The following is a 26,932-nucleotide window of genomic DNA, read 5'->3' on the forward strand; positions in this document are numbered from 1 at the left end:
AGACCACTGGGGTGGTATCAAAAGGACATAAACCTAACTTGAAGATGATCCCACTGGCCAAAGGTGAAACTATTTGAACATCAAACAGAATAAAAAGATTGCTATACATCAACTATGCTAAAACCCATGAGTTCATAATGATACCTGAAAATGAAAACTCCGGGGCGCCTGGGTGGCGCAGTCGGTTAAGCGTCCGACTTCAGCCAGGTCACGATCTCGCGGTCCGTGAGTTCGAGCCCCGCGTCAGGCTCTGGGCTGATGGCTCAGAGCCTGGAGCCTGTTTCCGATTCTGTGTCTCCCTCTCTCTCTGCCCCTCCCCCGTTCATGCTCTGTCTCTCTCTGTCCCAAAAATAAATAAACGTTGAAAAAAAAAATTAAAAAAAAAAAATGAAAACTCCTCTTTGGATACTGCTAGAGCACCAATTCATTCTGAAAAGTGGTAAAATCAAGCATCCATCTTGCCTTTCTCATATGGACCTCATTTCAGAATAACCAGTTAGTTGAAGAATTCTTTGTAGAAGAACCTTCATTAATAAATGTAAGCAGAATGACAGATTTAGAAAGTCAACATTTTGCAACCCCTAAATGAAAGAACGGATCTGGGCAAGATCATCAAAGCTGTTGCTAATACTACATGAAATGTTGATGGGGAACTTTAGAGTGGAAGGATCAGAATGACACCATCAGAACCCTCTAATCAATTTTAACAAGTGATACAATAGGAAATACACAGCACAACCAAGGAAGTGTTCCTGAAGTTAAGTTAAATCAAGCTTTTAGATCTAAATACCAGTTTGCAGGAAATATGCAATATATAAAATAACTTAAATGGTAGGGTATCTAGAAATTGTTCTGAAATTCTCCAGGAAAAAAAAAAAAATTGAGGGGTGAGAGATGAAGAATGGCAGAATGTTGAAAACTGAAGCTAGATTATGTACGTGTAACTGTTTTTATGTGTGAAAATTTCCATATAAAAATAACAAACAACAACAACAAAAAACCCAGCTCTATCAATGCTATCTGTAAAAGGAGGAAAAGAAATTTTCACAAATATAACTCCTAGTTATTAGGACTTTATAATTCCAAAGGTTATCTTCAAGTTTATCTTTTTTTTTTAATGTTTATTTTTATTTTTGAGACAGAGAGAGACACAGCATGAACGGGGGGGGGGGGGGTCGGAGAGAGAGGGAAACACAGAATCCGAAACAGGCTCCAGGCTCCGAGCTGTCAGCACAGAGCCCGAAGCGGGGCTTGAACTCACCGACTGCAAGATCATGACCTGAGCTGAAGTCGGACGCTTAACTGACTGAGCCAACCAGGCGCCCCTCAAATTTATCTTAAAGGTTATCTTTTAAAGTTTAAAAGTAAACTTTTTTTTTTTAAGTAGGCTCCAGGCTGTGGAGCCCAATGCAGGGCATGAATGCACAAGCGCACCCAGGTGCCCCTAAAAGTAAACTTTTAGAACACTTAAGTCAATACAGTATGGCATGCAACTGGAAAATATGAGTATGTATCTATTGGATATATACGTGTGTGTGTGTGTGTATGTGTACAGACACACACACACACACACGTATTTTAAGCTGTGAATAAAAATATAGTCATTAAACAGCAACAACTGGGAAATAAATGTGCATTTTCCAGTGCTAATACAAGGACTATATAAAAATTTAAGCAGTTCAGATAAGGTTCACTGAATAGATCACAGAAATATGTCACTAAAATTTAACATCTACTCTCAAACTTAGCTTCTATTAGGTTATTTTCAAGTATCTGAAGCTCTTGGCAAATATTATCAGGTACAAAACTGGATGTATAAATTCTCAACTAACTGGCAACTGGGAATAACTCAAAGTCTAACAACCTAAGTCACATATCATTTTGGCTTCCTTTGCTTAAAAAGAGAGCCATAATAAATTTAAAAAACAATTAATGAGGATGAGGTAAATAGGGTTTTCCCAGAAATCTACTGATTACAACATCGGAACTAATGCTTGTTATACAATATAAGGTACTGACAACTCATTCTTAGATGACTTGGTAAAACCAGTTAAGTATATACAACTGTTACATCTTAGAGAGTTTGACAATACAACAAAATAACACATCAAACATTCTTTCCATCAGCTCACTATAGCAGTAGCCAGTAAGTGTTGAAGGATAGTGGGTGAAAATTTTGTCCTAGCACCTCCAGAGTAACTAATACCCATCCATACAAATCATATTATTATAGTAGATAAATCTAATTAAAATTTGAGATATTCCAACCCTCTCCTAATTCCCAACACACAAAACCATACCAGAACTGGAGTCTGAAAGCCAGCCCTAAAAATAAATCTAGAAGAAAAACCCTTCTCTTAAGAATCCAAGTCAGGTTTTGAGAGCTGAAATTTCTTGAAAATAGAACTATGTCCCATCAATATTTCAGTTAATTCTGAATATAAATCATTCTAAAATGGTTTTACAAAGGCTTTATCTGTAATATGAGGGTGATAATAACAGAAGACACCTCCTAAGAATGCTGGGAGGATGAAATGAGAAATACATATAAACACTCAGAACATTACCAGCATGGAGTAAATACCCGAAAAGGGCTAGTAGGTATTTTTACTATCATCATGACATCATCTACTGTTGGAAGGTAAAGGAACTTGATGAAAACTCCTTGGAGGGCATTCTGATGATAATAACTAGCAAATTTTAAAATGCATGTTAACTTCCTATATACTTTTAGAAATTATTCCTCAAGATATGCTCGCATAGGTATGCAAAACTGTACATACAAGGCTGTTCAATTCAGCAAATATTCACCAACATAACCTGGCTAAATAAATTATGAAATATCCAAAGAAAGGAAATACTATGCAACCATTTTTTAAAAATGAGATAACCATACACACTAATATTTTAAAAACTCGTATTTATTTACCCTTATATATGTTTCCACATTTTCTGTTAACAGAAGAAACTGCTAACTGAATACTTCTGGGTAATAAAACTGGGACCTAAGAAGAAGTGGTAAACTTTTGTTTTTTATTTTAAACATTCTTGGTATTTTTAAAATTCCACACTGTGAGAATGTTATTATTAAACCATTATTTAAAAAAACAAATAAATTAGTTCAAAACAAAACACTGGTCTAAAAACCAGGGAAAAAAAATAAAAGAATTTTGTTTCAGTGTTTGGCTTTGTGTTTCCAGAGACAAACATTCCTCTTAAATGTATGAAAATATGTTGAAATAATGCAACTCTTCCAAAGACAGTAAAAACCACATGCTACAGAAAGTATTAAATAAGATTTAAAAATGAATTCTATCTTGAAAGTTGAGAGTATATGAACTCCTTACTTCCTAGAAACAACACTGATATTGACCTACATCAACTCTATCTTCATGCCTCCTACAAATTCCAGCTCCTTGGAACTTCTGCCTCACAGCACCAACCCTTCTGCCTCGCTAATTTCAAGCAGAAATTGGGCTCTGCTGCTCCCTCTTCCCCAAATAAGTCTTCACATTCTAACCCCCTGAGAAAAATGGCAAATATGTGGCAAAATGTAAAATATGGCAATTAAGCAAGACAACTCCTATTCTCGCCTCCCTCTTTCTCAAAAGACCTCAGAGAATGGTTGCTGTAACCTCCTCCCAGCTGTAGATGATCTCAATGAACTCTTTAAAACAAATACTTGGAGGAGCTCTTGAGGGACTCAGCAGGTTAAGCATCCAACTGTTGTTTTCTGCTCAGGTCATCATCTCACAGTTTGTGAGTCTGAGCCCTGCATTGGGCTCTGCACTAACAGCACAGAACCTACTTGAGATTCTTCTCTCTCCCCATCTCTCTCTGCCCCTCCCTCATGTGTGCTCTCTTTCTCAAAACAAATAAATTAACTTTTTAAAAAAAAGAATTAAATACTTGGGTAGGTTAAAAAAAAATAAACTGGACATGGCTTAGACTAAAGATCAAAGTTACTGGTTTCAGGGTTCTGGCACAGATAGGCAAATAGAAATGGGAATCTTGGAAGGTAAGTACTTCTGTACTTAACCCGTTACAGAAGGAGAAAAGAAACAGGGAAAAATGGCATATCAGCACAGTAGATTATTAGCAGGCTCTACCCTTGACAAGCAGGACATCAGGCAAAGACTGGGAAACCTTTGTGTCACTATTACAAACCATGATCTTAGCCCTTTAAAAAGCTCTCCTCCTCCCCCATTCTTTCACATGAAATTAATCTTTTCCCTCAATTCGGACTTTATTCAACGTTTACTTCATCAACTTCCTTTAAATTACAACAAACCGTAAAAACGGTATATATGGAACATACCTGTACTTCAGAGACTGTACATAATCTTATGCTAGTTAAATATAATATTTACTGTGAGGAGGGGAGACTGCACTCAAGCTAGTCCTCTATCAGTTATTCAATTTTAACTGATTAATCACATGCTCTACTGAGCACTGTCAGGACTAAAAGTTTGTGTTCTAGTATTGGAATAAAAGCACCTCTCAAATACTTGAAATTATTTCTCAATTATAAAGATCAAGACAAGATAACTAGTAAACAATAAGAACAGAGTACTTAAAGGAAAAATAATATTAATTACTTTTTTAGTGTTACTACTGTGGTTGAATGTGAAAGAAATCTATCACAGAGCTATCTGAAAAAATCTGGATCTTAGAGTCATGGTTTAATACTACAGTCAGTAGTTTATTTATATGGCTTAAAAATAAAAGTTAATCGAGCCTCCGATTCCTTCTCACAGCAATGAAATCCACTAAAATGTAGAAAAAACTTAAGCACAAACACAATGCAATAGCAGGTTTTGCTCAACTTAAACATTTTTACCTGAGGGAACAGTTGGATTGTTTTGGTGGTTTTCACTGGTAGAAACAAACAAATCTTCTTCTCCTTCAGTTGACGAGCTGGAAGAGGATTCGCTGCTGAGGTCATTCTCACTGGAACTACTAGAACTGGGGAGCAACGCGTATTTTCTTCGGGCTAATACTTCTCGTTTTTTCCTCTGCATTAATATCCTCTCTTTTTGTTTCTGTGTCCTCTGTGAGGAATTATTTTTCACAAATCTCTTTCTGCATGGAAGTCTCCTTAATGAACTGCTATGAAAACAGGGTCTTTTCATTAACAATCCTGAAACAGATTCTGTCTCTGTCCGAGGCCACTTTTGGGACCGTGCACTATGAGTTCTACTTTTAGCACTCAAAATTGCCTGGGAATGTCTTACAGAGACTTCTTTATCCTCATCTGAAGTCACAGTGTCAGAATCTCCAAAATGCAGACTAGATGAAGGAGAAGAAAGACAATCACTAAAAGAGGAATCATTATCTTCATCGCTTGGTGTTTCTAGGTGTTGCCTCAATCCTAATATTCCCTGGTTCTCTTTAACACAATTTTGCATGTAAGAAGGGCCAGCCTGCTGGCTTTTGCGTTTTTTCCTCACAACAACACTTTTTTCTTGCTCTTGTTGGTTACCATTCATGTCCTTCTCTTGTTTTTGAGAATCATCACACAAATGAGAGAATTCATTCCCCACTTTACTGTTAATCATCTCAACTCCTGCAGGAAAACTTTTGGCTGCCCCAATGGGCTGTGGATGCAAGAGGATCCCTTTCAGACTCTCCTGTGTCTTTGGCGCATCAGAAGGAATCTCACTCTTCATATCCACTTTTAAGGTATAGAGCTTGTTATATTCAGGAGTCCATTGAGACATGGGAAACTTTAAGGGAGGCCTAAAAGACACAATTAGAGATTAAAAAGATGGTTAATGTCTTTTATTATACTAACTGAAGAGTTTCAGATTCCACTGAGAACATCCCTGTAATAAGGCAGAACTATCCTTCCCTGACATATCAGGATATAAAATGGCTATTAAGTCATTTTACTGTTCTTTTAAGGCGTATTTCTCTGATACCTCTTCCACATACTCAATTTTTAGAAATATAGTAAAGATTATAGAACATAAGCCTACTTGAAAACTTCTATTAACTAAAAACTATGTATCTTACTACCTTCAGTAACATATTTGGTCAAAATCTAACAATTTCTTCAAAACCTATTACAGTAATCAGAGATTAAAGGATTAGCATTCAAAAGATTCTGATTAGTCAATGTGTTTCTCCTGGTATCCTGAAAGTGGTAATTAAATATTTCTTGTACATCTAGATGGTTACCATTATTAGAAAGATTACTATAAATAATGATCTAGTAAAAATATATCTTCTCTTTCCCATGGTTCTTTTCTTCATACTACTTTGTTCTCTGATGAGAATCTGAACTCAATGACAGACAAAATACACAATTACTGCATTTCCCAAAGTTTTAGATACATGCAGAAGGACTCCAGCTAAGACTGTGAGTTGCTAAAGATCATTCAGTTAGAGCAGTAGACCAGAACATAAAACCAAACTTCCTAAAACTAACCTAAATCTTTCTACCTCTGAAATCAGGGGCTGCTGAGCAACAGGACTTGAAATTAATGCACCTACATTAATGTAATGTATACACAAGAACTGTGATAATGTAAAAGTAATAAATAAATATGACTCAAAATGGAATGTATTTATTAAAAGGCAGTTAATTGTGACAAGAGCAAAATATGATTAAATAATGTTAACATTTTTAACTTAAGCATTTACTTAAGTATAACAGACACATATATTCTTAAATTTATAGCTCAATGAACTCTCACAAAATGAACGTATCTATGTAACCTCTAAGATCACAGAACAGAAGATAACCAGCATCCCAGAAATCCCCTTCCAGTCATTCCACCTACTGGGAGTTGTAACCACTATCTTAACTTCTAAGACTACAGATGAGTTTTGTATTTAACAAAACTCACTTCTGTTAGGCACTTTTGAACCACTTCCTAAAAAGAAAATAAAAAGGTATTTGTAGGAAGTCTTTTCCTTCTCCACAAATGACAATTAACAGGACTATACAACCTCACAGGTCTCCCACTTTATTTTAATATATAACTATTATCAGAACTGAGGAGAGTAATTTTAAAAATGGAACAGCCAACTTCTATTTTTTGTTTGTTTGTTTTTTGAGTAGGCTCCATGCCCAATGTGAGGCCTGAACTCATGACCCTGAGATCAAGAGTCGCATGTTCCATTGACTAAGCCATCCAAGAACCCCAGAAACAGCCTACTGCTATATAAAGCTATCAAAACCTCCATCTTCTATATTACCTTCTATTACTCTTATTTAGAAGAACAGGCAGTGCTACATCCAAATCAAGCCGTGTATGGAGTTCAGCAGGATCAGTAATAAAGGAGGAACACAAAGATGGGTGAACACATGGGCACAGCAATGAGCAAATTACAAGAGGCAGCCACTCAGACAAGGATCACCATAATTAAATGTAAGAAAACCCAAATCATGGGGGGCCTGGATGGCTCAGTTCGTTAAGCGTCTGACTTTAGCTTAGATCATGATCTTACAGTCCATGAACATGAGCCCCACATCAGGCTCTGTGCCGACAGCTCAGAGCCTGGAGCCTGCTTCAGATTCTGTGTCTCACTCGCTCTCTGCCCCTCCCCTGCTCATGTGTCTCTCTGAAAAATAAACATTAAAAACAAATACAAATCATAATAAGGCATGGGTATGTATGATTTAAGATTCAAGGGGCAGCCCACCAGGATGGCTATAATAAAAAAATATAGATAACAAGTGTTAGCAAGCATATAATAGAACTGGAATCTTCACACATTGCTGGTGGAATATAAAATGGTGTAGCCCACTTAGGAATGTAAAATGGTGTAGCCATATTATTCATAGCACCAATAGTCACGATAGCCCAAAAGTGTAAACAAATGGCCATCAACTGATGAATAAATCCATACAATGATTATTCACAAATCAAAAGAAATGAGAGGCACCTGGGTGGCTCAGTAGGTTGAGCATCTGACTTTTGGTTTTGGCTCAGGTCATGATCTCACAGTCAGTCATGGGATAAAGCCCCGTACTGAGCCTGCTTAAGATTCTCTCTCTCCTTCTGCCCCTCCCCGCGTCTAAGAAAGAAGGGAAGGAAGGAAGGAAGGAAGGAAGGAAGGAAGGAAGGAAGGAAGGAAGGAAGGAAGGAAGGAAGAAATGAAATATTAATCACGCTACAAAGTGATATGAACCTCAAAAATGCTACACTAAAAAAAAAAAAAGTCACAAGACTACATTTTTTAAGATTCCTTTCATAACAATGTCCAGAACAGCCAATGCTATAGAGACAGAAAGTAGAGTAGTCATTGCCTGGGGCAGAAGAACAGGATTGGGATGTGATGGCCAAAGAGTATAGGGTTACTTTCAGTGAACTGAAAATGTTTTTAAAACTGACTGTGGTGATAATCAACTTTGAATATTGTAAAAACCTCTGACGTACACACTTAAACAGGGAGAATTGTAATGGTATGTGAATTCTACCTCCATAAGGCCATTGTGAAAAAGTCAAGAGGGAAAGTAGAAGATAACTATGGACCCCTCTCCAATCCCATCAAGTGTTACGTCATTTGGAAAAATCTGGGGATCTTCCAGAAGTCTACATCTCCCAGGAGTCTTGACGAGTTGGATCACTGAAAACATAAGCTTTATATGTTGCAGAAAAAAAACCATTTCAGACTCCTCACCCTTAATTACTAAGTTACCCTCTGAGTCCTGGTAATGGAGATCCTGAGAGGCAATGAAAACCTGCCAAAAGGACAGATCACTTCTGAGAACAGGAATCCATAAGTAAATTTACAAAGAAGTGATTCATTGCATAATTTATTAAACTCGATTTCTTTTCCATTAGTTTATGCCCCAAAGCCAAAACAATGGAACTCTTTATGGTTAACTCTGCTCTGGGTTTTGGAGAATTTTATCTGCCCAGCTGACAGCAGGGAGAGAATAAGGGACAGGTGGTATACGGTGGCCGGTGGGGGGGGGGGGGGGGGGGCGTGCGTGTGTTTGCACACCAATAACTGTTCTCAGAGTAATCTGTCAAGCATACATCAAATGCAAAATTAACACCCCATGTTATCTAAACTGTTCCCACCAAGGGAGTACTCTAATTCATGTTCTTATTTTAAACTGAGAAAAAGAAGTTCATGAAAAGAAACAAATACCACTACTGCATTTTTTAAATAAAAACACAGCAAAACTAACACAAAGAATCAATAAAGAATGTTACAAACTCTTTGGTATTTGATGAAATCATAATGTAGTCTTTTATTTCCTTTTTTTACTTTTTTTTTAATGTTTATTCATTTTTTGAGAGAGCACAAGACAGAGACAGAGCACAAGTGAGGGAGGGGCAGAGAGATAGGGAGACACAGAACCTGAAGCAGGCTCCAGGCTCTGAGCTATCAGCACAGAGCCCAACATGAGGCTTGAAACCACGCCCTACAAGATCATGACTGAGTCGAAGTTAGATGCTTAATGGACTGAACCACCCAGGCACCCCTCTAGCCTTTTATTTCAATAAAATGATTGGTTGAGCTAATTTAAAAAGGAGGTTAAATATGTACTAGATATATCTATCTCCTTAGCCACATCAGGGCTGGTTTGCTATTATACACTGTTTCAATACTGAATCTACAGGACTAGTACCTCTTTGTGAGTTTGATCCGATCATTTTATTGCTATGTCATGAAAGTGGCATACCAATTACTCCTGATATTAGTATAGGATACACAACTAGTAGTAAACCTTCCGTGAAAAAAAGCACAATGACTAAAAATGTTAACTTTCAGAACTAAAAATTAGGGTTAGGATTTGGCAATTTACATCATAAATTACACTTATGTGGGGCGCTTGGGTGACTCAGTCAGTTGAGTGTCCGACTTTGGCTCAGATCATGATCTCACAGTTCGTGAGTTCAAGCCCCGCGTCAGGCTCTGTGCTGACAGCTCAGGGCCTGGAGCCTGCTTTGGATTCTGTGTCTCCCTCTCTCTCTGCTCCTCCCCTGCTCACACTCTGTCTCTCTCCCAAAAATAAGTAAAGATTAAAAAAAAATTTTTTTTTTAATAAATTACACTTATGTGAGAAGTGGGAATAAAAACTCATTAAGATTATGGATACAACTTTGAGGAACTCTACTTCTAAACTGAAATATGTTTTATAACCAGTCATTATTACTGGTATGAACATTAACCACCAATGATAAGTATTGTTAAGTTTAAACAAAAATTTGATGAGAGATTTTACAGAGCTCTAAAAGATTTTTAAAAACATCCATAAGATGATTTTGTATTTTTCTATACAACTTTTAAAGATTATCAGAAAAGGAACTAGAACTATGTCCACTATTTATCCACTTTTTTCATGTAAGTGGAAAAAAAATAATACTTATACCACCGGGATATTAGAACATGTTTTGAATTTTTAACTCTCCTTTATTGATATTTATTTTACTAAGTGCCAGTGAAATCAAGTACCTGACAGAATACTCTCTCCTAGTACACCTAAATGCTTAATAACTTCCACTACTTACAGCTAAATAGTATGGACAATACGGTTTGTTACATATTTTGAATAGTCAAAATTTCATTTAGCAAGAAAGATGTTTCACCCCAAAAGGCACCATTCTGGGCTCACAACTACATTAGCAAAATGCTCAAAACAAATGAAATTTCTTTTTTTTCTCATTTTTTTTAATGTTTATTTTTGACAGAGAGAGAGAGAGAGAGAGAGAGAGAGACAGAAGGAGACACAGAATATGAAACAAGCTCCAGGCCCTGAGCTGTGAGCAGAGCCTGACGTGGGGCTTGAAGTCAGGACCACGGAAATCATGACCCAAGCCAAAGTCAGAAGCTTAACCGACTAAGCCACCCCGGCGCCCCATCAAAACAAACTAAATTTTTTTTCAAAATTTTTTTTTATTATGTTTATTTATTTTGAGAGAGAGAGACAGAGTGTAAGTCGAGGAAGGGCAGAGAGAGGGAGACACAGAATCCAAAGCAGGCTCCAGGCTCTGAGCTGTCAGCACAGAGTCCTATGCGGGGCTCGAACCCATGAGTGTGAGATCATGACCTGAGATGAAGTATGAGTTCAACTGACTGAGACACCCAGGCACCCCAAGAAACTAAATTTCTTAAAGAGACAGTTCTGCTCTTACAGGTAGTAGGAGCACACAATCTGATAATATACTCAATTATGAAAAAGAGTGAGGGTAACCTTGATAAACTTATTAGCAAATAATAATTAACTTTCAGAGTGATTGATACCTGATGGAAAGAAGGAAGTTAGTCAGAATAACTATTGTGATATGGCCAAACTCAACTTCTTTTAGGCGGCTAGATATAATAAAAATGTGAAAAAAGACCAATGATTAAGACAACCTCACCTAACTAGGAAATAATGTTCAGAGGATAGACTGTTAGCTATCAAATAATTCACTTGATTCTTGCTGACCAAAGGCATCAAGATGAAATAAACAATTACAGACAATACACTAAAGGTTCCAGAAGAAGCAATTATAGCTATAATGTTATCAGAGTGCAGAAGAAAGTGGGATAATGTAAAAAACTTTCAGGATAAAACTCACAGAACACTTAAACTGCATTTATTGAATCAACAGTTCCAGCAGGTCCATTATGGTGTGTATCAGGGGCTGCATGATACAATGATCCAACTACTGACATTATATAACTAAGATCACAGTCCTAACCCTCACAAAATTCACAAAGTGCGGAGAGAGAGAAATACAGATTATAAAACACTAAAGGGAAAAAAAAAGAATATCTTCCAATTTGTGGGCACATACTTTGTGCCATATACAATATTCTGCATGTCTAGCTCCATCAAAATACTAAAACTTAGAAAGTTTAAGTGACTTGTCAAATAGTAAGCAACACTCAGAATCCAAACCTAAAACTGAAAATGAGCAAAGGAATTGAATAATCATTTCTCCAAAGAAGATATACAAATGGCCAATAAAAACATAAAAAGATGCTTAATTATTTCACTAATCATTAGGGAAATGTAAGTCAAAAATACAATGTGATACTACTTCTCACTCATTAGGATGGCTATTATCTAAAAAATAAAGTGACAAGTATCACTAAGAGGTAGAGAAACTGAACCCCTTGTACACTGCGGGTGGGAATGTATAATGGTGCAGCAGCTGTGGAAAAGAATATGGCAATTCCTCAGAAGTTAACAGAGAATTACAATATGATCCAGCAATTCCATTTCTAGTTGTATACCTAAAAGAAAGCAGGGACTCAAACAGATATTTGATACACATGTTCACAAGAGCCAAAAAGAGGAAGCAAACTCAATGTCCATCAGCGGATGAATGGATAAACAAAATGTGATGTAAATACACAGTGAAATACTGCTCAGTCTTAAAACTGAAGGAATCCATATAAAAACTTGCACTAGATATTAACAACGGCTTTACTCATAACTGGCAAAACTTGGATACAACCAAGATATCCTTCAGGAAGTGAGTGGATAAACTGCGGTGCATCCAGACAATAGAATATCATTCAGTGCTAAGAAGAAAAGAGCTATCAAGCCATGAAAAGACGTGCAGGAACATTAAATGCACATTATTAAGTCAAAGAAGCCAACCTGAAAAGGCTGTATATATGCTGAATGATTCCAACTACAGTGCAAGAAATTCTGGAAAAGGCAAAACTAAGGAGACAAAAAGATTAGTGGTTGCAGGCAGTGGGCCTGAGGGATGATGAACAGGTAAAGCAAAGAGGATTTTGAGGGCAATGAAAAACTGTCTGGCATTATCATGAGGGATACATACCATTATACATTTGTCCCAACCCACAGACATATCCCAAGAGTGAGCTCTAAGGTAAACTATAGATATCTGAGTGATGACAATGGGTCAATCTAGGTTCATCTTTGGTTTAACAAAGGGGGGGAGGAGGAGCACCTGGGTGGCTCAGTCAGTTAAGAGCATGACCTCAGCTCATGTCATGATCTCGTGGTTTGTGGGTTCAAGCCCCACGTTGGGCTCTGTGCTCACACCTCACTGCCTGGAGCCTACTTCGGAATCTATGTCTTCCCCCCTCTCTCTGTCTCTCTCTCTCTGCCCCTCCCCCACTCACATTCTGTCTCTCTCCCTCTCAAAAATAAATATTTAAAAAATTTTTAAAGAATGTACTATTCTGGTGAATGATGTTGATAATAGGGGATGGCTATCCATGCATGTGTGGAGGCAGAGAGTATATGAGAAGTCTCTCATAAACCTCAGTCTCAATTTTGTTGTAAGCCTAAAACTGCTCTAAAAGAATATAGGCTTAAAAAAAAAAAAAGGAAATTGTGACAGATGCCACAACATGAATGAAGCTTGATGACATTAAGCTAAGTGAAATAGCCCATCACAAAAGGACAAATACTGTATGATTCCATTTATATGAGGTACCTAGCCAAATTCAGAAACAGAAAGTGGAATGGTGATCAACAGAGTATAGGGGGAGAGGGGAATGGAAATCAGTGTTAAATGGGTACAGAATTTCAGTTAGGAAAGATTAAAAAAGTTGTGGAAATGGATGGTGGTGATGGTTGCAACACAGTGTGAATATATTTAATGCCAAACCGCACACTTACAAAATGGTTAAAATAGTAAATTTTATATGATGTATATTTTACCACAAAAAAACCCAATTCCTTGCACATTTAATCCTGTTGGGGTATCTGTTTCTCAAAGGACCTGGACTAACATCCACTCCATTTAAAAACCAACTTCTTTCTTTTTTTTGTGTGTGTGTATCTTACTCTTTTTTATTTTAAATTTATTTATTTATTTTGAGAGAGTGTGTGTGTGAGTGTGGGAGGGACAGAAAGAGAGAGAGAAAGTTCCAAGCAGACTCCTCGCTGTCAGTGTGGAACCCAACACAGGGCTGGAACTCACGAACCGTGAGATCACGACCTGAGCTGAAACCAAGAGTCAGAAGCTTAACTAATAATGTCTAAGACTTCTTGAACATTTATCATAACCTAATTTTCAGCTGCAGCAGTCCTAGAACTACAGAAGACATTTACTTTATATGTGAGGGCCCATAAAGTTCTTGAAATAGAGAAACTGATCACAAAAGGCAATAGTAAGGCACCAAAAGATTTTCTCCTCCATAAAATTGGTAACCTGATCTATATGCTGTTTCTTGATTCATAGTAAGTATTAAATAGGAAAGTAGTTGCATCTTCCAGAAAGTCTAGAGACCACTTTTCATATCCCTGAGAGTATCAAGGTCCAGTGTTAAAAAATAAATCTTCAAAACAGAGAATTGTGGCTTGATTCAGCTCACATGTTTCCTTTGGCCTGCATAATTCAGAAACAAAATAAAACTGATGATTAGTTCTCATCAAGATCAAGAAAAAGAAGGTTTTCATCACTACATAACACTGTTCCGGAAGGGCTAGTCAAGTCATTCAAACCAGAGAATGGATATAAATAAAAGGAGGTGATTTTTTTTGGGGGGGGGGGGGGTGTCACTATTTGCAGATGACATCAACAGATGAGATCAACAAGAAAACCACTGGAAATACTAACACAGGGAAGTTATATGTGTGTATACCACAATAATTCTCTAAAATCAATGACTTGCCTTTAAACAAATAGAAACAACTTAGAAAATACTACAGAATAACAAAAATATACCATTCACAATCGGGGTAAAAAGATTTAATATCCAGTATCACCTTTAACAAGAGACACACAGGACCTACATGAAAACAACTATTAATTACTATGAAAGTTATGCAGAAATTATTAGGAAATTTTAATATGACTCCAAAATACCAGCACATTTTTTAAATCATAAAACAAGGGAAACTAGCATTCTAGTTCTCCTAACCTTCAAAGATTCTCTGTCATCCACAGTTCTCCAGAACACATAGATCTATTCACAGTTCCATGTTAAGCAGCTCAGAATTTCTTACTTTTCTCAGTACCAAAGTAAACCCTTGATATCAGCCAGGTAGAGAGGTGGTAGGACAAGGAGTATCACTGGATGGGTCTATGCTAATATAACGAGGAATGCTGTATTATATATCCATGCGAGGAGATTCAGGGACATCCTCCATTCCATGCTGCTCTAGATACTATTGCTCATGACATTAAAAGGAATGAAGGTATATATAGTACAATGGAGTTTAGAACTGTCAGACTCTGAAAGTTGCCCAAGGAGAGTATGCCCAGGAACACTATCTCCTCTGAAAGAGCAAAGGGGAACTGAGAAGCACAGATAGCACCATGTTTACCTTTAGAGACTTTCACAAGGGTTGACTATCTCACGTAAAACTCCTCTGTGAATGAAGTCTTTGTAGAATGAAGTCTTTATAGAATGAAGTCTTTGCAGAAACGTGACTTGTTTGCAAATGACTTAGGGAAGAGAACTAGCTGACTGACCAACCAACCAACCAAACAGAAGATTGTAAAACTAAAAAGTCTTATAAAATATTCTCAAAATATTCTATGAAGCTAGAGAAAATGAGGCATTATGATAATAATAAAAAAATCTACAGCTTATCTAAGAACTACAGGAAAACATTACGGGAAAAAGATACTGAATAACAAACAGGGAAGGCGATTTTCCTTTTTTTTTTTTTTTAAGATTATGTATTTGGAGGGAGAGAGAGAGCGCGCGCAAGAGCAAGTAAGTGAAGGCGAGCGGGGGGGGAAGAGGTAGAGAGAAAGGGAGAGAGAATATCCCAAGCAAGCTCCCAGCTGCAAGCACAGAGCCCAACACGGGGCTCAAACCCATGAACTGTGAGACCATAACCTGAGCCAAAATCAAGAGTCAGACACTTAACCAACTAAGCCACAGAGGTGCCCTAGGGAAGGTGATTTTTCCATGTTTAAGTGGAATCACTAATAGAAAAGAATAAATAGTCAAGCAAAAGTAAGTGTCATTCATTTGTATACTAAACAGATCTGGGTTCAAGTCTTGGACTCTGCCCCTGACTAGCTGTGTCACCTTGGGCAGATTACTTAAACTCCTTGTCTAGAAAATTGGGATAATAGTATCTATCTCATAAAACTGCTTAAAGGGTTAAATGAGAATACCTGGCAGAGTCCCTGGCATGATAGCTGTTACTAATCCCTTTTCTAGCGGAGCAGTTACAGAGATAAGAAATATGATGTTTAAGACCTTTCCTTTCACCTAAATGAAATCCTTAGAGTGAATGAAGGGCATACAATCAACTGTTCCTATAGAACCTTAAAGTATAAAAATAAAGGACTAAGTTTCTTTGTCACAAAACCAATGAAAACAAATAATTCTACACTACTATGGAGGATTTAACTCTGGGGAGCTGTATGCTCCCTCGTTTCTAATAGTAGACCTTCTTTCTACTTTTGGAAAAAGGTAAATCTCTCTCAAATAATAGGTTTCTATTACTCAATGAACTTAATGATCTTGTCTGTCTTGTTTAAAATACTCTAAAACCCTCAAGTATTAGTCATCAAAGGAAAATACATCTAACATCTATTTAGGTCTCCTATCAGTACAAACTAGGTGGAGTTCAATATACAGAGTCTACTACTCCAGCCATGATTATGGTAACATCACGACCAGTAGCAAAATGAATGGTGTATCGATCCTGGCAAGGCTGAAGAGTATCAGGGAGTCAGTTTCAACCAGTTAGGAAGGCAGTACTACAAATCAAAGGGCACACCACACAATGTCTAACATTTCTGGTACAGAAGCCTGGACTCTGGAATTTATATTGCAAGATGAAATATGAAATATAAAAATTCTGCTAACAATCTGTTATGTAAAATATATTCTATCAAAAAAACGAAAAGAATCAACCAAAAAATATCTATATGCAAAAAACTACAGAACTGTACAACAGGATGTAAAAGACAACTCATCTAAGTGGAGCAACACCTCATTTCTGTATGATGAAAGATTCCAAACTGGCTTTGTTACAAATTATAAGAAAGCCATAGTTTTTTAAAATATAAAACATAAATACTATCATCATGGACATGTTATGCCTTTAGAAACACTGAAGATTAAACTTAAAGATTAATTCAAATTCATACTAATAATTCAAATTCATTTCTTGCCATTTTGTTCACTGGAACTTTGGAATAATCAACATTTAATTAAAAATAATAATAACTGGGAGCACCTGGGTGGCTCAGTCGGTTAAGCATCTGACTTCAGCTCACGTGATGATCTCAGGGTTCATGAGTGCAAACCCTGTGTAGGGCTCTGTGCTAACAGCTCAGAGCCTGGAGCCTACTTCAGATTCTGTGTGTGTGTCTCTCTCTTTGCCCCTCCCCGACTCATGCTCTGTCTGTCTCTCTCTCAAAAATAAACAAACATCAAAAAAAATTTTTTTAAATAAGAACTGTACACAGCTATATATATATAGGTACAAGGAAAAATCTGATTCAAGTGTTTTTCCTTTCTAATCAAGTTTTGATTTTTACAACTAAGATAAAATTAAGGTTTACAAATAAAACTGCTGAGCAGCCTTTAAAAATTAGGTAAGTTCTGCACAAAAGGATACAGAAAGTACAGATAATTTTTTTAAAGCAGGTTGCAAGATACCTGGGTGGCTCAGTCTGTTAAGCATCTGAATTTGGCTCAGGTCATGATCTCGTGGTTTGTGAGTTCTAGCCCCACAATGGGCTCCATGCTTGCTGACAGCTCAGAGCCTGGAGCCTGTTTCAGATTCTGTGTCTCCCTCTCTCTTGGCCCCTCCCCCCCCAAAAATAAACATTAAAAATAATAATAATAATAAAATAAAGCAGATTGTACATAAGGCTGCTATAGAACAATCCTTTCTTTGTAAAACAACTATTGTTTATATGTGCATGTAAGACATATAGAAAAATACATACTTAGTTTGGGACTGAAATTGTATGAGGGAGATTTACAGCACTGGGCTGGAAGCTTTCAACTTTTGTGTTACAAACTTCTGTGTGGCTTGAATTTTTTATAAAACAATCACTTGCCCCCTTTAAAATCGAAAAGTATAAGGGAACACCTGGGTGGTTCAGTCATTTAAGCATCTGACTCTTGATTTCAGCTCAGGTCATGATCTCATGGTTCATGGCATTGAGCCCTGGGCTTTCAGCACACAGCCTGCCTGGGATACTCTCTCTCCTCTCTCTCTCTGCCCCTCCCAAGCACTCTCACTCATCTCTCTCTGTCTCTCAAAATAACTTAATTAACTTAATAACAAATTAACTTAAAAAAAAAATCAAAGTACCAGGATTTTTTAAAGGAACAAAAAATAATAAAGACAGAATATATTTTATTTCTCCGCTGGACTAGGAGAGAACTTTGTTTTTTGTTTTAACGTTTATTTTTTTTTGAGAGATAGAGAGCGCAAGTGGGGGAGAAGCAGAGAGAGAGAGAGAGAGAGAGACAGAGAGAGAGAGAGGGAGGGAGGGAGACAGACAAAGAATCCAAATCAGGCTCCAGACTCTGACGTGTCAGCACAGAGCCTGACCTGGGGCTCAAACTGAGCTCATGACCTGAGCTAAAGAGGGACGCTTAACCGACGACTGAGCCACCCAGGCGCCACCCCCTCCCTTTTTAAAAAATGGATTACGCTTTTTAATTATTGATACTGGTCTATGGTTTTAGGCATGTTGTTTCTGAGCTACCTTTGCAAAGAAATTTTAATACTTGGAAAATAATAATTTATCATATAACCATTTCATAAAGTCATCATTAAAAGAATAGTAATTAGTATTGTTGGGTTAACTGAAAGGAGTTAAGAAGTAAAAAAAAATAATGTACAAGGAAAACAAACCTTCATCATCTTTCATTCTTGATAATTCTTTAAGAAATCAATCTGCCACTTTCAAAGCTTCAAATTTACAAACTAATCTTAGAGATTACTATTTCTTAAACTTCCAGTTTCCAAAACTGAACTTCAAGTGGCCACCAGGTTTCCTTGGAGATTGGAACTCAGTGAGTTGAAAATTCTTTTTTAAAGTGATAGAAGCCAATTTAAAGATGATCAATATTTTAAAATATGGAAATTATCTGCTTTAATACACCTAATATCTTAATCAAATTTTAACAATCTGCAAGAGCTAACTATAGAATTAAACCATACTGCTAAACAGAATCTTAAATCTTTTTATTTTTTTTATTTTTTTAACGTTTATTTATTTTTGAGACAGAGAGAGACAGAGCATGAATGGGGGAGGGGCAGAGAGAAAGGGAGACACAGAATCGGAAGCAGGCTCGAGGCTCTGAGCTGTCAGCCCAGAGCCCGACGCGGGGCTCGAACTCATGGACCACGAGATCGTGACCTGAGCTGAAGTCAGACGCTTAACTGACTAAGCCACCCAGGCGCCCCAGAATCGTAAATCTTTACAGAAACACATTTACCATTTTGAACAAATTTTTGTCAATAATTTACAATGATTTGGTCTTATAGTCACATATGCTGAAAGATGCTATAGGAGAAATAAAAATCAAAAATACAAAAATAAAAGTTATTGTGGCTTAGACAAGACTCTTTGAAGAAAAACAACCTCAAAGAAACAGTCAGCACATCCTTATAAGCAAGGAAATACAAGTAGGTAGAGGGGATGCCTGGGTGGCTCAGATGGTTGAGCGACTGATTTCAGCTCAGGTCACGATCTCACAGTCAGTGGGTTTGAGCCCCGTATCAGGCTCTGTGCTAACAGCTCAGGGCCTGGAGCCTGTCTCGTCTCTCAAAAATGAATAAATGTTAAAAAAAAAATTTTTTTTAAAGTAGACTGGAACCAAATTATGGTGGGCTAAAAGTCAAGATGAAAAGTTCTGACTGATATCGAAAATGCTCAGTTATTCAAATAGTTACAGAAAACTACTTTGTATGCCAGATCTCTGGGCAAAGATATAAGATACAGGCTCCTATCCTTCAAGAAATCCATAATTTAGCACAAAAGAATGTAAATAGCCAAAATATAGAATGCTATAAATAATGATATAAATAATAGTACCCTCCATGGGAACACAAAGGAGGAAGCGACTGGTGTTTCTGGGAAAGGCTGCATAGAGATGACATCCATGTCAAACCACGAAGGATGTACAAGATGATGGTAGCCAGAGATGGTAGTATTTACATACTCTCATGTTTGGGGTATGGGTGTTTTTGTTTCAGTGGGAGGGAATAAGCTGGAGTCAAATTACCAAGAAGTGAGGAATTCTATGCTTCCACCTAACACAGTTTAGAAAATTTAATTGAGGAGGTACTGTCATGACAGACGTAGGCTTGAAGGAAAAGTCAGAGAGACCAGGGAGAAAGCTTTGTTGTGATGGGAGCAGAGGGCAGCTTTGAAGGTGGGAGTGGAGGGAGGGGGGAAGTGGTGGGAGACAGGAGAGCTGAAATAAGGAAATAAGGAAAAGGCAGGATAGGAAAACGTGAGAGTCATTTAAGACAAAGAAATAATATAGGGAAACAGGAAAGAAGAAAAAAGCCAATGCCCAGTCTGGGACCTCCTGACTGGATATCTACAGGAAACGTTAAGTCTCTGTTGGAAATAAAGTTAACTGGAAAGAGAATGCAGGGATTCAGTTTTGGATATTTTGATTTTGAAGTAATAGTAAGACAACAAGGTGGGACTATGCCTAAAATATACAGATTTTAGCATCATCTACTTGGAGGAAAATAAAATCACTATAGTCAATAAATTATCTGCTTTCATAAAAGTGAAATTCAGAATATAGAGAACATACAGCTAAGAGTATTGTATGATAGAGTATGCATCATAAGTAAGACAGCAAAAAAAAAAAAAAGTCTGAGACAGGAGAAGATTTGAGAAGGCAAAACCCTGGAAGCCATTCTATTTATTAATCTTCTCCTGACTTCACCTTTTGACTAACCAGCAAGACCTCGTAATACACCTCAGTACGGCTCTCACCAGCTCCAGAAATTAGTGCTTCCCAACTATTTTTTATGTCATGATACGCACAGAATATTATATATGTTGGGCATTTAGGGTAGATAAGACATCTATAAGGTGCCAGCCCTGGGGCTCCAGCCATCCCAGACCCTCTATCTTCATGGCTTGAAGATATCTCCACATACCTGCAACCCAATCATAGTATACAGCTAAAAAGCTCTGCTCTAAATTCTTTATCCCTTTCTTCTGTAAACACTTTTCTTAGCAATAATTCTATATCAATTAAACCACGTGCCTTTGCTTTTAGGCTGCTGCTATATTTAAATCATCCTAACCCAGTACCAATTATTTTTAATTGAAAAGAAATTTTTTAACATCAATGAAACTAATAACAACTTGGCAATTCTTTCTTTTCTCATAGTAAAGGACTCCAATATTAACTTATTTCCTCAAGCCCTCTCCTCCTTTTACATCCTCTCATTTTGAGCAAATTACTAACCTCTGCCTCTTATTTTATAGAAAATAGAGGCTACCAAAATAAAGTCTGGCATCTCCTTTCCCTTTACCCAATCTCTAACTTTTCAATTGATATCAGGACCCTTAATCAAACATGCCCTCCTGTACTGGAAAATAGATAACAGCATCCCTCCACTCAAAAAAGGACTTAAACTGGCAACTTTATGCTATTAAGGCAGCCCAACCAAAAGCCACTATGATCAGTAATTACATGGATAAACCTTACTTCATAGCCCTTTTAAGTTTATTTAGAGAGCAAGAGTGAATGCAAGTGGGGGAGGGGCAGAGAGAGAGGGAGAGAATACTAAGTAGGCTCCACGCTGTCAGCCCAAAGCCTATGATTCCACAATTCCATGAACCGCGAGATCATGATCTGAACCAAAATCAAGAGTCAGCGTTCAACCAACCGTGCCACCCAGGTGCTCCAGCTTATATTCTTTTCTACCTACTCTCCCAGTGTGGAAGGAAAGAAGAGATGCAGGGAGAGAGAGAAGAAGGGAGGGTAGGCTGCTTTACCAAATCAAGGACTACATCCCCAGAATCAACCAAACTTGAGCCAAAATACCAGAATATGACCATGAAGCTTTCAACATTTTTTCAGAGCACTGCTCAAAAATCAAGCTAGAATCACAAACTGCAGAACCCTACAGAAGTATCTTACTTTGGAATCAATGCTGTTTTTTGCTGGTATCATATCTAGGCAAATATTCATATTAAAATATGGTATCTTTCATAATTGCAATTGTCGTGCATAAAATACTCTTCAAGTCTTATCAAACTGTTCAAATAACTCCTCTTTTCTCTCTGTAAGGCAGTAATAAATAGCCCATTTCTTTAGAAGTTAGATTTCTGCAACTTCAATTCTTAGAAGCATAGCCTATAGGAAAATGATTCTCTGAAGGATAACGGTAATTGTTATAAAAACCACATGCAATTCAATATTTAGAGACTATTTTATTTTACATGTAATTCTAATAAGCTTAGTTGTCTGGATTCCAGGTATAACAGCAGAATATTGGTGGCAACACCTAAAAACAAGTAAGAGACAGAAGAACTAAAGCACTTTTGTCCCAAAAACTAAAAAGTTCAGTTTGTCTAGAATAAGGTTATTTATGTGAACAGATTCTGAGGACAACACTGTAATATAGCACAGAATAAAAGCTGATGTTCAGAATCGTAATTCTGAGCCAACCAGAAAACAGATTGTTCTCAGTAAAATAAACACGTACATGGCATGTTTGAGGCATATTTACAACAATACGGTTAATAAATTTTAGTTGCTTGCAAGGAAACATGCCAATTGTGACTAACAGTATTATCTCAATTTTTATTTAACTTGACAGAGAGAGAGAGAGAGAGAGAGAGAGAGAGAGCGCGTGCGCGCGAGAGGGTGCACAAGTGGGGAGAGGGGCAGAAGGAGAGACAGAGAATCTTAAGCAGGCTCCACACTCAGCACAGAGCCTGACATGGGGCTCAATCCCATGACCATGGGATCATAACCTGAGCCAAAATCAAGAGTTGAATGTTCAAAAGACTGAGCCACACAGGTGCCCCAAAATTATCTCAATTTTTAATGAAAATGTAAAAAATAACATGAAAATTTCAATAGTATAAAAAACTGCATATAAATTCATAAAAGTGGTAAAAGAATAAAATTTTAAAATACACAAAATACTTGCAAAATACGAAACTATATTCCTAACTTACAGAGTTTCTTCAAACTGGTAAGAAGGAAAACATGGGGGACTTCTCTATCTTACCTATAATTATTTATTTATTTTTTTCTTTACCTTCTTTTTATTTTGAGAAATTTATGAAGCAAAATAACCAAATGTTTTCAAAAAGAGAGATTCAGGTTATTTAAAAACTTTGGTTCCTAGGGGGTACCAATCCTAAAATCTAAGGCTAAATATAATTAGGAGGATAAAGGCTGAACTAAAAGATTTTTAAAGGATAAGAAAGTAGGAAACTTAGAAAACTTGTGAATATCACCGGCTCTTTCACCATTTTGACAAGGACAAACTCTGCTGTTCTAATTAAAACCTTTCTTAGAGCTGCAAATGCTATTTCAAATCAGATTTTGCAAGAGAGCTCAACAATAAACTCATTCCTAGATCAAGGTCCACTCATTTTCTAAAATGTTTAATAAAAAAGTTTCAAGGCAGAAATACATTTTTTTTTATTTTTCTGAATGTTTTTATTTATTTTTGAAGGAGAGAGAGCAACAGAGCATGAGCGGGGGAGGAGCAGAGAGAGAGGGAGACAGAATTCAAAGAAGGCTCCAGGCTCTAAGCTGTCAGCACAGAGCCCAACTGGGGCTCAAACTCATGAACTGTGACATCATGACTTGAGGCAAAGTCAGATGCTTAACCGACTGAGCCACCCAGGTGCCCCAAGGCAAAAATACATTTAAAAGCTCCAGTTTCCATTACTTGGAGCCAAACTCCAGCCAAAGCAATTGGAAAGAGGCTCCAATCTCCCTCATCTTTTTTACCTGTCCTGACAGTCTACAAATCATTTGCAAATGATTTCTATAATTAAAAAAGAAAAAAAGAAAAAAGCCAGCATTATGGGAAAGAGAGGTAAGGCTGGAGTAACAGTAGCTATGGCAAAATAATACTAATATTATTGATGATGGTAGCGATGATGATGATGGTGATGATGATGACAGAGGAACAGACTTTAGGAAGTCTACAATTCCTGTTAGCATGAGTCTCAAATACATCTGTTTGTCCATGGCAGGTTTCCTGATGACACCCTTTCTTTTTGTATCTAAAGAAGAGTTCATTTTTTGAGGCTCAAAATAAAACAGAAGTATCTGACTTTTCCCTACTTGCCTGCCCCTAAAATAAGCACACATTCTTCTAAAGCATTCCAACTTTTCTTTTTTTAAATGCTTAGAAGTGCTTTTATAAAGCTGTTCCTTATGACTCCAGAGCACAAGACAAAGCACACACACAGATACTACAATGTACTATAATACAAATGTGTGATGCTAAAACTCTTTCATCATTCAACCAAATGTCCAGGTTCAGACTTTCCAGGCATTCTGAATAGGAACTGAAGAGTCAAGTAAAAAGGACACTAGGACCCAGCATCCAAATTTTGATTTTTAATATCATTCTCCAATAAAAAAGGAACCAGGGCTCCTCGGTTCTAGATCTGTGACAGGGAAGATACAAGATGAGCGTGGAGTAGAAAGTAAAGAACACACACACACACACACACACACACACACACACACACTCAAAAGAACAGAGGCATGTCAAAGGGACACCAGAGCCAACCTGAAAGAGTTCCCAGTGGCCAAAAAATAGAACTGTAGCAACAAAATAAATATTATTAGATTCTAACCCGAAGTATAAAATAAATATTCATTAATCCATACTGACATAAATGACTGAACAAATAAATAAGTGGGAGCAAAGAGACAAAACTTCCTTATAGAAGAATTCCAAATGACTTATGTAAATGCATACCTTCCAGGAAGGGGGTAGAGCTTAACTCCTCTCCCTTTAGTGACTTGCTCCCGACTTGATTTCAAAGAAAGGACTAAGAAGGAGAATAACTACGATGCAGCAAATATTACCCCGGCCAGATGATCAAGGTTAATACCGTAAATCATGCTGCTAACAAGGGAACTTCACCTCTGTGGGGCTCTTCTACATAACCCACATCCCCAGTGAAACCAATGAGTAAAACATTAGACAATCTCAAATTGAGGGACATTCTACAAAATACTTGATGAACACTCTTCAAAACTGTTAAGATCATAAAAAAACAATGAGAACTGAGAAACTGTGAGACCAGAGGAGACTACATTCAAATAATATCTGGAGTTTAGTTAACAGTAATGTACCAATGTCGGTTTCTTAGTTGTGACAGATGTATGATAGGTAAGATGTTAACAATAAAGGAAAATGGGTGAAGGGTACATAACAAATTCTTTGTACTATCTTTGCAACTTTTCTGTAAATGTAAAACTACTGTAAAATAAAAGCTTTATTATTTTTAAAGGGAAGGGCACTAGGGCATTATATACAAATTTCTCCCAAGGAAACCCCTTAAAAAGGGAAGAGACAAATGAGTGAAGATGGAGCTTACCCTGCTTTCCAACTTCACCAGCCCCTCACCACTGCCAAAAACATCTCCAAAAATCTTACACTGGACTGCTGGGGAGGTAGAGGGAGGGAAATCTAAAGCTGGAACTATCATGTAAAAAGAAAAAGCTTACAACTGTCTGGTCACTCTACTGGGATAGCAAGGCATGAATCTGCATAAACTGGGAAATTATGTATAATTCATGGCATTTCTATAGAGAAATTACTGAATTCTTTCCAAACTACCACTGGGAATTGGGCAAATAAACATGTGTTTCCTGGGCTAAAATGTTCAGCAACCATGCTTTCATAGCCAATATGTACACAAAGCACACATGTTCCCGGGTATGTGTGTAAATGTATGTATGTTTTATCAATATTTTGTGACATAAAAAAAATATTTTCTGACATAAAGAAAACCTATTCTTAAATGAGTACAGTAAGGGAGTACACTTCAAAGCACTAAAAGTTACAGGATCTTAATCATTAAATATAATTACCTAAGTGGGAATTAAGACAAAACACTAAAATTAAGCCACCTTTTCCTTATACAAGCTAGGAAACCTGTGGTTCCAACTTTGACAACCTTGATTTGGTATTGGCCCATAAGAAATCACCATTAGGGGCCCCTGGGTGGCTCAGTCGGTTAAGTGCCTGACTCCTGACTTCAGCTCAGGTCATGATCTCACAGTCTGTGGGTTTGAGCCCCGCATCAAACTCTGTGCTGACAGGGTGAAGCCTGCTTGGGATTCTGTCTCCCTCTCTCTCTGCCCCTCTTCTGCTCGCTCTCTCTCTCTCTCAAAATAAAAACAATTAAAAAAAGAAACAAAGAAATCACCATCAGCTGGAATGTAGGCCAAATCAAACTATCCATGTGTTATGGATCTAACTGTGCATCTCCCCCCAATTCATATGCTGAAAGCCTAACCCCCAAGAGTATAAATAGGGTCTTTAAAGAGGTAGTTAAGATTAAATAAAGTTATATGGTGGGCTCTAATCCAATTTGACTGGTATCATTTACAAGAAAAGGAAATGTGGACACACACAGAGACTCAGGGAAAAGACCATGTGAAGATACAGCAGGAAGGTGGGTGGTCATCTGCAAACCAAGGAGACAGACTTCAGGAGTAACCAACCTGACCACACCTATTCTTGGACTTCTAGTCGACAGAACTGGGAGAAAATAGATTTATGTTGTTCAAGCCACCCAGTCTGAAATACTTTGTCATAGCAGCCCTATCAAAGTTACACACCATACAATAAACACTTCCTTAGTATTTTAAATATGCCAGACTGTCCCAAATATTCTAAATACAAAAATGAATAAGACATAATCTTGTCCTTAAAAAGTTGGAGTCTAGCAGTTAGGGAAACATATCAGTAGGTAATTAAAATACAGTAAGTGTTATAATAGAGGTATGCACTGAAACAAATTGGAGTAGAGCCTAATTCAGTTCTAAAGAGGAGGGTATGTACACCAGGGAAGGTTTTCTAGGAAGAATA

General features: G+C 37.2%; 1 protein-coding gene across 12 annotated transcripts in view; it reads right to left on the reverse strand.

Moving 5' to 3' along the window:
* RNF111 (ring finger protein 111) overlaps window positions 1-26,932 on the reverse strand; it is a 126,333-nt gene that overhangs the window by 48,892 nt on the left and 50,509 nt on the right. For all 12 annotated transcript variants that reach the window (XM_053223959.1, XM_053223956.1, XM_015070894.3 and 9 more), the window contains one exon: window positions 4,841-5,739. In XM_053223959.1, coding sequence (XP_053079934.1) covers window positions 4,841-5,720 — 880 coding nt within the window. In that variant the 5' untranslated portion in view covers window positions 5,721-5,739. The remainder of the gene's footprint in view (window positions 1-4,840; window positions 5,740-26,932) is intronic.

This window comes from Acinonyx jubatus, chromosome B3, assembly GCF_027475565.1.
Source record: "Acinonyx jubatus isolate Ajub_Pintada_27869175 chromosome B3, VMU_Ajub_asm_v1.0, whole genome shotgun sequence".
NCBI lineage: Eukaryota > Metazoa > Chordata > Mammalia > Carnivora > Felidae > Acinonyx > Acinonyx jubatus.